A 12399-nucleotide genomic window follows, 5' to 3' on the forward strand; every position below is an offset into this window, starting at 1 on the left:
GAATAGGGTCATTTGGTTGATATTAATTTTGAATGTAGCAGGAAGAAAACGAAAATATCCATCGAAAAAAAGCAAAGGAACGGAATATCTCAAGAGAGGTTAAACAATTTTGAAGATTGTTCACTCTGTTAAAGCCTTGAATGTGACTTTATGCTTGAAATTGTCTACTTAACTCTTATCGGGCATTAAAATACATACAGTGTGTAAGGTAATATACAGTACATGTATGTTCTATTTATACAGGCTAATTGCGTGATTGGTAGTAGATTCCTATCCTTTACAAGGGCTGCAGATTAATTATGTACACTTTTCTCCAACACGTGCAGAAATACACGTGAAATATATGTGAATATTTAGTGAAAAATCAGTCTGTGGCCCTGGTAGAGGGTAGTAGATTCCTCTTTGTCCCATCTTTTTGCCTATTTGTTCGACAATTTGGGTCAATCTACCCCCTCTGTTGTTCCGTCTATTGCCAATGTAACAGAATGTACAGAGCGCCAATGTTCATCGACAACACACGTGCTGCTCATTTGGTATTCTGTGGTGAGCTAATCGTAATGAAAAGGTATGTTACCGAGTTAGGCCGACTGAACTTTAGGGGAAAAACACGACTTGTGATACGTTTAATTGTAGTTAGACATTGGGAATTTAAACTTCATTGCAAAGCCTACAGATGGCTGTTTTTGTCCCATGAAGAAATTAAATTTTATACATGAGGTTTATGTATAATTATCTAATTATACTGGACAATGTATATAGAGGTTACTTTTCTATAAAGATGATATATTTTATTATATACAGGACTATAGATAAAGGTATTATGCAAAAATATCTATGTATATATTGGACATAATCTTATTACGAAACTAACATTTTAAAATGAAGATAGAGCAAGTTTGGTGATTTATAAGATTTATAGGACTTCGGGATGGTATTTAATGACAATTTAATTACATTTCTTATCCAAAATACCAATAAAGCTCAAAATCACGCACTTTGTGGTGAGAGGCTGCCAGACAAGACGCTATCGGTAGATGTATCTAGAACATTCGTTTTGATTTTGATAGCATTTTAAATGATGGGTCGGAGAAGTTGACCTTGGACATCCATTCCATTTTATGAAAAGCAACGGTGGATCCAAGTAGGGGTGCAGAGGTCAACATATCCCCTTTACCTCTGGCCGTTTCCCGTTTTCTTGCCATCTCCACCCTACGAAGCAGTATAATAAGCGAAACGAGTCAAAAACAATGCCAACAAATTTCCCCAATCCTGTGTACTTAATATCATTGTCATTGTCCTCGTCAACTCAAAATAAAGAATTCGCGAGTGAAAGTGAAATATAGAGCTTCTCATGCCTTAATCATTTTATTATTAATATTGTTTGCTTTCCAATGACATTTTATTCGCACTGGTGACAACAGAATGTCGTTAGTCGTATGTCGTAAGTTCATTATTGATCAATCCGTCGAAAAGTGCACTTAGACCAATATCACAAAGTCGACTTTATTAAGTCGGCTTTCCGACTTAAACAGTCTTAGCTCAATACAAATCAAAAGTTATTTTTTAAAACAGAGCAATGCAGTATTGCTTAAAACATCGACAACACACTGTAGATAGAAAAGACAAGATTCCCGTTGCGTTAGGTGGGATCCAAATACAAATGCGTCATTCTTTCTTTACAGACATTTCAGTTTGATGGCATATTGTAATCCATCAACAGTGGCTCTTTCAACTCGCCTGAGATTCCTTGCCAATTAGTAATTGATAAACATAACTAATCATGATATCCTCTAAATGCAATATGCAGCCCATGAAAAAGAAGTTGGGGATACATTTACAGTTTGACAGGCAGAAAATATCAAACCCAATTTAAGAGCATCAGTAGCCTAAGTTGAAACTGATTTTGACATGAAATTCTCTGTAATACGAGCTCTCTCTCTCTCTCTCTCTCTCTCTCTCCTTCTGGTATAAGTTTTTTATACAGATGATCTTCACAACACATAGCTACATACACGATTCCTGGTTGTTATTTTCCCTTCAATTTGTAATACTTAGTGGTTTTCAAAACAAAAACTGACCAACTCGATAAACTAATTAGCATAACTAATTATAATAACGTCTTAATGCAATGTACAATTTTGACACGCTTCCTTGTACATGTACTGGCATTTGTATAATCTTCCGTGTATGCGTGTATATGTGTATAGGCTTCCGTGTATGTGTGTATATATGTAAAGTTCACGCCCTGAGTTTCAGAGATCACTGGAACCGCACAAGAAACATTAAACAGCAGAGACATACTGATAAAAGAAACGAATCTTAGGTAACCACTACGCGCAGGGTGTCAATATTTCTATATAAAAGCATATTGACGTTTGCGTGTATATCATGACGCTGTAGATGTACGTAGGCGCTGAGTCGGACCAATCCTTGGTGCTTCACGGTGCACGCTAAAGAATGGGAAATACGCCACCTAGTGAAGTACAGGGGGATTGAAAATGTTTGGAATTGTAGTGATGGGTCACGAAATGACTCGTATTTGCTGGTAGGCTTTTGTCCATGTTATTTTCAATTGTGTGAATGATATGCTGTTTTCAGTGGGAAGGGTATTGTCCTCTCTCTCTCTCTCTCTCTCTCTCTCTCTCTCTCACACACACACACACACACACACACACAGGCAATGATTTAGAGGTGGGGGGGGGGATTCAAATTTGAAAATTCGGACACCATTCATCAACGACAATTACGAGTAATTGGAGAGTTCATTGAGCTTTCAAGCACCCCACAACTGACCCAGGTGTTCAAGCAGAGAGTTATGCGTAATAAAAAACCTTTAAAGTAACGATTCGTGTCCGTGGAGACGCCAGGCATTAAATGGTGATTTGAAGGTAACAAAAATTTATGATGCAGATCTGATTCTTTGAACTACATCCAGGCCGCATATTTACACTGCAATCTATCTATCTATCTATCTTGCTTGCTTGCTTGTTGTTTGTTTATTTGTTTTGTTTTGTTTTGTTTTGTTTTGTTTTGTTTTTGTTTTTGTTTGTTTGTTTGTCTGTCTGTTTGTTTGTTTGTTTTTCTATCTGCTTTTTTTTTTACTATTGCCTGAGCTGGAACGCTGTTCGCACATTTTACACAAGATGTTCCCATAGCACATATCTTCAGTATTATCACTAAATCAGATTCTTTTGATACACCCTGTACCTAGCCATGGCCTGCATTTTTTCGCATCTCTGCGATTATCTATTATTACACGGAGTTAGTCATGATTCACAAATAGCACATGCTGTAATACATATATGTTAGCCAATGTATGTATATAAGCCTTGAACTTTTCCAGAAAACGCGAAGACAAGACGGGTGAGCAACCTTAACAGCACAGCAAAACAATTACGTGAGGCGAACACAACGCTGCTTCTGTTGCCGCGATACCTTTGCAGTGATTCCAGAGAAAATCAAACCGCATCTGCAGATAGACATCCAATCTTAATTCACTTTTCTACGATTAGAGCTTGGCTTTGAAGAGGGAATCTAGCCTATTCTTCTGCATTGATATATAACGACAGCGATTGAATCAGCGTAGTTTCTGGAAGAAACCGGTATATCTCAACAGCGTTGAGGAGGGAACGCTACAAGCAGCAGAAAGTGGGTGAATCGTTACCGTGTTCAAACGCGTTTCGAACGAGAAACCGTATAAAAGAGACTGCGAATATCAGATATGCCGGAGATGGCGATGTCCCTTCTGAAAATACCTAACGCTGGAGACAATCTCCAGCGCTCCAGATCAGCGGGAAATGTAAGCGACTTGGAATCAAGGAAAAAACCACAGATTCAAGATGGGGACACATACGTGGTGCGAGAGTTCGTCCTTTCCCGCAAAGGTCTACTCGGACGTGGGGACTCTTTCAAAAGGCGATCCATTGCAAGCACGGACTCTATGGAAAGTTTAAATTCTAGAAAATCCCTTGATATTAACACCAATGGATCAGCTGTACAGGCCACAGAGCCAACACCGAAACGATACGTATATCTTCTTGGGGCTAGCGAAGTGGGGCGAAGCACTCTCGTTCGTCAGTTTGCAACGTCCAGATCCGTGTGTTTAGATTCTCCGACCACCCCCGCTCCAGATAAAATCCTTTCCAGTCCCTTCGTGATGGGTATGTGTATTTATTTATTTATTTATTTATTTATTTATTTACGTTGCAATTTCCCCATCCTTCCCCTGTCTTGAATATATTACATTGTGAAAGTGCTTTATGTGATCACATTTTATTAGTCAGTCTGTATCTATCGTAGGTGTATATATCTAAGTAAGTAAGACAAGCAACGAGCTGGAAAGGCTATTCCACATGAAGCAAATGTTTCAGTGTAGGCCTAATAGCTGTCCATATAGATACAAACGCACACATAGCATGAAGAAAGTACCTCTTTTATGTGGTTATTCAATGATAAATCTTCATTCCGATTTAAATTCCATTCACATATAACTAGATTTGCTTTAGATTGATGTTGCGTATTGATATCCAGTCATTGCATTAAACCAGTATCTCGAAAATTTCTCTTATATTTGCACTGAACTATGCATTTCCCTTGGTTGAAATGGCTGTGTTAAATCTGCATCTTGGAAGAAAAAGTATAAATAAAACAGACAAAGACTAAATATTTAAACATATCTATGTGCATCGTTTTACTGAACCACCCTGAAATTCAGAGGCAATCTTTGTGCTAATCTTTAAAATATAGATTCTGTTTTTGAATGGCAAAACTGAATTGCGAGCAGTTATTTTTCCCGTTGCAAAAAATATGCAGTTTGTTACGATTTTTGCTTTAGAATAACATCAGATAAAAGGAATCTGTTGTCCAATATGTGAAGAATTGCCAATCCGCCAGTAATAGCTTTGCCGAAGTGGGCAACGTCAAAAACAAAGAACGCTTCCTCCTGGAGCCGGAGTCACCGAATATCTTGGCCATAACTTACCATTTCTTTGATCTACTTCCATTCGGGATAAATGCACATCCATAGTAGTTTATTATAATAAAGTAGCCGTTTGTCTGAGCATATTGGCCATTTTTTGGATATAAAACAGTCGCACTGTTCCTTTTAACCGAATTGCCACTGATTTATCTCGGGTCAAATTCGACTAAAATTTAGGTTTAAGAACTTTTAAGACCAGCTTTTGACCTTAAGTTCTTTTGAGAAACCGGAATCAGATCCCACAATAAACTACTGCAGACTATGTAAGCCCTTGTTTTATTGATACTAAAGCAAATATATTTCCCATTAATTATTCTTATTTCTGTCTATTTGCAGGAGACGACCACGGTGCATCGGTTGTGGTCGGGTTAGATAACGAGGAAACCGAGATTTGTTTCCTACAACCGCAGTCCAATCTGGTATGTATAAAGTAAAAAAATGTATTTGTTATCCCAAATTTTACTGCTTTAAGGATCAAGTTGACATTTTTCCATCCCTGTACCATATATATATATATATCACATTAAATTGTCCTCGTCGATTGCGAGGCAAAATATTACTTTATTTTTATTATATTTTATTATATTTATATACGATATTATATTTATCTTTCACCCTTTTTGCGAAATTCGTTACTCGTGTTTCGTACATCAACACTTTTTGTCCCTTTTCCTCTCTATCTATAGTACAGAACGAAAAATATGACAGCCCAACACAGCATCCAACATGTGTTACATAGGTATACTATATCTATAGTCAGAGGCCCAAATACCATGCAACTGTTGCAAAGCGTTAGTCAATTATCTTGTCTGCCTTTTCATCTTTCTTCCCTTATTTTGTCAGTAATTTGTAATGCGCAAATTTACAGCATTTTTGAATCGTTACCTGTAAAACTTTAAAAGCATGGCGCGCTGAGTCAGTCTCCGTTTTTTGCGTCATTATGCGTCACTACCATCTCAGCACGCTTCCGAAAAGGCAATCCTTTTACTATATTAAGTCCCCCCCCCCCCAAATATTTCAACTGTCGATCATTAATCTAACCTATTCATTGCATTATACAACATTCATAGTTTTACTTTGATCTTTTGTCGTAATCTAGCAGACGACTTGATGAATTACGTCGTTTGCTGGATAAATCCCAACAGCCGACATGATGAATCAATGAAATAGTCTCGCATTTCAACAGGTTATAAAATAAGCCCCATAAAAAAGTACTTGTACCACGCATCTTCACTCAAAGATTATTTTCGCTTGCCTTCTCAACAAAACAAAACCCCACCGATCCACGTATTTTAGTCTGTTGGCATTTACTGTGCAGACGGCACAATCAATCTCTCTTCGTATTTGAACAGGTACATGTATAGTTCCGAGGCGCAACACTCCCTGTCCGTATTTTTGGTAACGTCTTTCTTCATATCATCTTGTTGTTCATATGATCTTTGATTGTTATTTTTTTCTTCTTTACTTTCATTCCTTTTTTGCATACCGCTTTGTGTGTGTGTGGGGGTAGGGGGGTTGTACAATAAACGGATATGAAAAAAAAAAGCAAGTTTAGGGTCGCCAAATAATTTTTCTAATTCTTTCAAAGGTTATTACTTTTACTGCTTTCTAGCGTACACTTATCTCAAGTATAATTAATATAAATATACAAAGGGCGTGTCGCTTAGGCTCCCTAAAAGATAGTGACAACCTCGTGAAATGCAGCAGTTTCATATAACATTTAAGTCCACTTTCCTTTTTCTATTTCGACACACATGTATCATCTACCTGCGGCTTCTTGTGATGTCGGACACACATCGTAGGCATGTTTCCAGCTGTGGGTAGGCAACCGTCACTTATAATCTACTTAGTTAAAGGTCTGAAAGCACTCTTGGTTTGCAAATGAATTCGAGTTGGTTGGAAGGAATCTAACCCGAAAGATCGCTCATTTTGATCTAGGGCCCACCAAGACCCTAGTTTACGTCAACTTTGATCCAAGATAAATCAATTGCAGTGAATAAGTAGAACGGTTGTTTGTCAGCCAAATAACAAAATTGATAATTTACAATATACATAATTTAACCAAAACGCAAGGAGAATTGATAAACAACCGGCGTGAAAACAGCACTTCTTATCTATCAAAGCACGAGGGGGAAATACTCAAAAACAAGAGCAAAGCTCATCATAACTATGTTTATTACAGCAATTTTAGTCAAACATCACCACTAAGCAGAACTTATTTTAAGCTTTTATTCGTCCAAATCATACCTCAGATTCCCTTCTATTTATTTATATATTTAGCCTTCACGTACAATTGAAGCGTCCTTAGGTTGTCACTATCTTTTAGGGAGCCTAACAAAGCGTCCTTCTTAAATAGATACATTGATTGATATCCATTTGATGAATTTAATCTATTCAAGATTAACTGATCATCAAACGCTTTTTGATTAATGCGTCCATATATCTTCTGACGTTTATTTGTCCATAAATGAAATTCTTGCTGCTGGTGTACATATAGCCTAAATATTCGGTTTCTCGCAAATGTCTTGATAACTGTCGGGGACAGCATTCTGCGCATAAGCATACTTGTCAATATGTTATTAAGTTTAACATTTGAAAGCTGGCATGCAACGGACCTACCCTCTACAAAGGTGACAGATATTATAGGCAAATTTTCAAAAAAGCCAGTATAGCATCAAATGACTGTCCATCTATCTAAAGACAAATCTGTGAATATCTTGTGAATATCTGTCGCCCTGGTATAGAGGGTCCAACCGATCTGAGAATCAAGGTTCCTAACAAAGCAATATCGTTCTCCCCCCCTTTTTTGGTTCTCACAAAAACAATTTTAGTGTTTAATAAATTTTTAAAGAGAACGCGCCTCGCAGAATATTTTATCTCGTTCACAGATCATTATGTTGATTGCTGATTTAGGGCTGCAATCAAGTGACTGTCTCCTTAAGTAGAAACTGAAATGTCTTTTTTTTTAACTACCACCCAAAGCGAGACCCTACTTTATATGAGACTATTTAATACACACCACCCTTGTGCAAAATGTAAGTAGTGCGTCACGGTAGATAACGTGTTTCTTCTTCTCGCGTTTCTCTAACCTGTGCACAATTTCGACTCGGGGTAAATAAGCTGTCAATAATATATCATCTTACTCTGCTTGGCTAGAGGCATTGAAAGGGTTGCAATAATCCTGGGAAACACCTGGTGCCAAGAGATTTATTCTCTGTGGTTAGCGGTATTTGCATTGGTCGTTTATCTTTATCTGTTTTCAGAACCTTGATTAGAGACCAAGACAGCCGCGCATCCAGTCTGTTTTAAGAATAATCGTCTTATCGCTAACTTCCAAAAGTAGCCGCTTGGTTACTTCCATTCCTTTTGTAATTACACTGTACTCATGTCTACTGCTCATTAATAATAATAATAATAATAATGATATACAATTATTGACTTCAGGTGTAAAAACGGCAATAATAATAATATGTTCATTCGTATGAGTTTGAAATGCAAAAGCGTTAAATAGACTTTACAACATAATCTTAAGACAAAGTTATAGATGCTTACATACAATGAAATTATACATGTATAATTTGAAAAAAATCTAACTTAATCCAAATCACACATACTTAGGGCTTAACAGCTAAGAGAGGCGAAGTGAAAGTGGTTCCAGGAACTCTATATCTCGAAGTTTGAACTCAGACTTTTCTTGCTAAAAACAATTGAATGTAACAGAGGCACAATTCATGGGAATTGAATAAGCAACAAGGAAACAGGAAACTCCAGATCTTGTACACTTTCCTTTTTTGAATCTACCTACATTTCAGTGGAAAATTTTCATTATTTTCTAAAATATATGAAGCACAAATGAAGAAACATGCACAAAGAAAAGTTCCAATTTTCCACTGATATTTTATCTAAAGCGTGTGTTTTGGAATGGAATTAAGTTAATAAGCAGAAACTTATAGTGTTGCTTTGTGTTGCTGAGTCAGTGTATATATATTTAATTGTGTTGTGAAACCCTAGTCGTTGTTCATCAATACGAATCGGACACGCTATTAGACGCACTGAATTATTAAACGAGTAATTGACGTCATACGAAATCTGTATGATTGAAGGTAAAATGGACAATTTAGTGGCACCATATGCTTCACTAAAACGGCTTTTTATTATAAATTTTCCTTTTATTCACGTCTTTTATCCGACTTAACAAACAAGCTAGATTGCTGAATAGCTGGAGTTCAAAGTTTTTTTTTGGTCCGAACGAGTTCATTAACACCTCTTTTACAAAAGTTAAATCTTCTTCTTTTCTTTCTTTAAACCTTTAATCTGGCAAGACTATTTTTTTCTGACAATCACGTGGTGTATATGCATATGACGTGCACGTGGCATTTGATAAAGTTTTCTCTTCATTTTCATGAGATATATAGGCCCTAGTTATCCCTGTGTTGCTTTGACGAATAACAACCCAATTGTGAAGTAGTTGAAAAACAGGTTCAAAACTATGATTTGGAGTCTAGTATTTTGTCAAAAAACTATCCAATTAAACAAATGATGCAGAGTTAACAGATAGGGCAAATTGTTGCTATTATTATATTGATGTCTTTTCTTGCAGACGACAGTGGGTGCAGAAGAGTGCATAAATGCTTACATCGTGGTTTATTCGGTGACAAATCGCTCGACATTCCGCTACGCCAAAGACATCTTGCACAAGTTACGGCAGCTGTACAAGGACTCGGTAGCTCTGATTCTGGTAGGCAACAAAACCGATCTTCAAAGACAGAGAACAGTTTCCACAGAAGGTGAGCTGTTTCAGCGATTTTTTTATGTGTGTGGCTTTGAAACTTTTTTTTCGGTAATTTGAATTTCGATCATCGTGTACTTGTACGTCTCTTTGGGATTCGATCGAATCATTTCATTTGTATCCTATATTCCGTCTATAGACAACACCTTTTATATCGAACATGTTGAATATGATCGGAGTAAAACTGAAAACATATATGTTCGTGTGGACAATTCTACTTTCTGTTAGTAAAACGCTTGGACACACACACACACACACACACACACAAAACAAGATACCGCCTTACTTAATCAGTTAAGCATCAGGTGTTTTTGCAATATCTTCGTTTTTTACGTGACTTTACCTGGCGTCTCATTTGTATTTACCTTGGCAATAGCATAGCATACATAGCATCTGCCGAACCATTTATCTTTATTTTAATTTTCACTTTTACCAGTGGGCAAAGAACTGGCGATAACCGAACACGCAAAATTCGTAGAAACGTCAGCCCTGTTGAAATACAACGTTGACGAGCTCTTAGTGGGAACGCTCCGACAAATCAAACTAAAGCAAGCAGAGGCAGAGGCCGCCGCCAAAGAGCAAGACACCAACAAGAAAAAGAAGAAGGGTCCCAAAAGCCTAGTTCGACGCCTGTTCAAAAAGAAAATGCCCTCTCGTTCGAAATCTTGCGAAAATCTCTACATGCTTTAGTATGCTGATACTAATTGAAAACAGGACTGCATCATGTACCGAAACATCCCGGTGAGAGGTTTACCTTTAACGTGCGCTGGGCTTTAATCTTGTTTCAACACGCAGAAACGAGAGAGAGGCCAGCTTTTAAAGGCCATGATAATATAACTTTGTGGGGCCGCAAACGAGAACGGCACAACCAAAACATTGAGGTTTCAAGAATATCTCATGGAGAAAGACAATTGGATTACGTACAAGTGTAGGCCTTCGTTGGATTTCAGAGATCACTGGAAACTCACCCATATTGCCGTCAGTGACATGCCGATATAAGTGGCTTCGGAAAATCAGGGTGGTAGAACATGTTTCATAGATTGAATTGGCTGGTTTACTTTAGAGTTACCTAGCGGTCTGGTGACTACAAAGTCTTGATCAGTTTGAAAACGTCTAAATTAGTCATTTACCGAAGCGCCCTTTTCAAGTGACCTGAGATGTGAAATTTATTTACTGTTAACCTAATTCACTTTCTACCATTTTTATCTTGTTCCGTATTTATAAATTGTTCACGATAACGTGTGAATATGTGTGTACATGAATAGCTCCTTGATATTATTGTATTGTTCCACCGTGTCGCAAAATAAACCATATTTATAAGTTATTAGACAAAGTCGACTTCTCTTTTTTAATTTTTGCAAAGTATTTTAACTCCAGAAAAATTTACGCCATTGTCATCCGTATCCTGCTCAGCAATGCCGTGCAGATATTGGATGTGATGAAATATGAACACTATGAAAGCATGTACGAGCTTTGTCGGATCGTCTATAGATATTATTCACTTTAAACTCTTCTTTTGCAAACTTAACTTCCGTCTGTCGTGTAAGTCTTTTTATGGCTCGATCAGATCGTAATATATATTTGAAGCACAAAACGTTTCAACGTCGTGTCAAAATAGTACAGAACAACGCAGCATAGAGATTGTGTTAACTGTGCTGACTTTGAGTTAAACGGACACCAAAAACATCAAAAATCGTTTTGAACATCGATACACATCTCTCTCTCTCTCTCTCTCTCTCTCTCTCTCTCTCGATCTGTTGAGCCTGCTTCGACTTGAGAGACATTTTATACTCTTCCGAATGCATTTGTCTCCGTTAGCTAGTACATAACAGGTTTTTCTTCTTCTCATCGCATTTTTATGTAACTTTCAAAGTATTTACTTTCATGTATGCGATCGATGAGTATAGAGAGTAGCAGAGATAGAAAGTGAACTTTTCTTTTGAGGCACTTAATAGACGTTAGACCCTACTATATTCAAAACCAAAACGATCTATAAACCGGCTTTGGGGTAATGCTTCTTGTTTCGTATGTCACGACGGTCGTGAGAGCGACCATTAGGAATTTAGAATGAAAAAAGACTATCGAATTAGACAATTTGATTATCGTAAAAAAACAAATCTCGTTTTTCATTATTTCGTGCAGACGACAGTCTGGACAGTGGGTGCAGGAGAGTCTGAGAGCATAAACGCTTAAATTGCAGTTTATTCGGTGACAAATCGCTCTACATTTCCTTACGCCAAAGACATCTTGCGCAAATTACTGCAGTTGTACAAGGACTCGGTGGCACCAATTCTGGAAGGCAACATTTAACCGACCTTCAAAGGCAGGAGACCGTTTCCACAGACGGTGAGATTTGCTTAATATGTGTGGCTTTGAAACTCCATTTTCGGTAGCTAGAATTTCATTTGCCGTCTGCATCTTTTTAGCATTTCATCAAATATTCTTGAAGTAGAGTTTCTTAAACGTTAGATCAATTTGATATAGACTAGTGGATCAAACTGATTGCTTTAACAGTGATCATGTAAGATTTAACGCACACCAAAAACATCACAAATTGCTTGGAACACACACTTTCTCCCTCTCTCTCTCTCTCTCTCTCTCTCTCTCTCTCTCTCTCGGTCCTACTGCAACT

At 37.4% G+C, this 12399-nt stretch overlaps 1 protein-coding gene across 1 annotated transcript; it reads left to right on the forward strand.

Annotated features, from left to right (window-relative positions):
* The first annotated feature begins 3332 nt into the window (after positions 1-3332).
* Positions 3333-11100, forward strand: LOC106162203 (GTP-binding protein Rheb homolog 1-like). The gene is made up of 4 exons (XM_013539384.3): positions 3333-4160; positions 5315-5397; positions 9579-9765; positions 10204-11100. Exons 1-4 carry the CDS (start codon positions 3722-3724, stop codon positions 10455-10457), a joined length of 963 nt encoding a protein of 320 aa, XP_013394838.1. The 5' UTR covers positions 3333-3721; the 3' UTR covers positions 10458-11100.
* Positions 11101-12399: the final 1299 nt, after the last annotated feature.

Source organism: Lingula anatina, chromosome 4, assembly GCF_051362555.1.
Source record: "Lingula anatina isolate TDL-2025a chromosome 4, LinAna3.0, whole genome shotgun sequence".
Lineage (NCBI taxonomy): Eukaryota > Metazoa > Brachiopoda > Lingulata > Lingulida > Lingulidae > Lingula > Lingula anatina.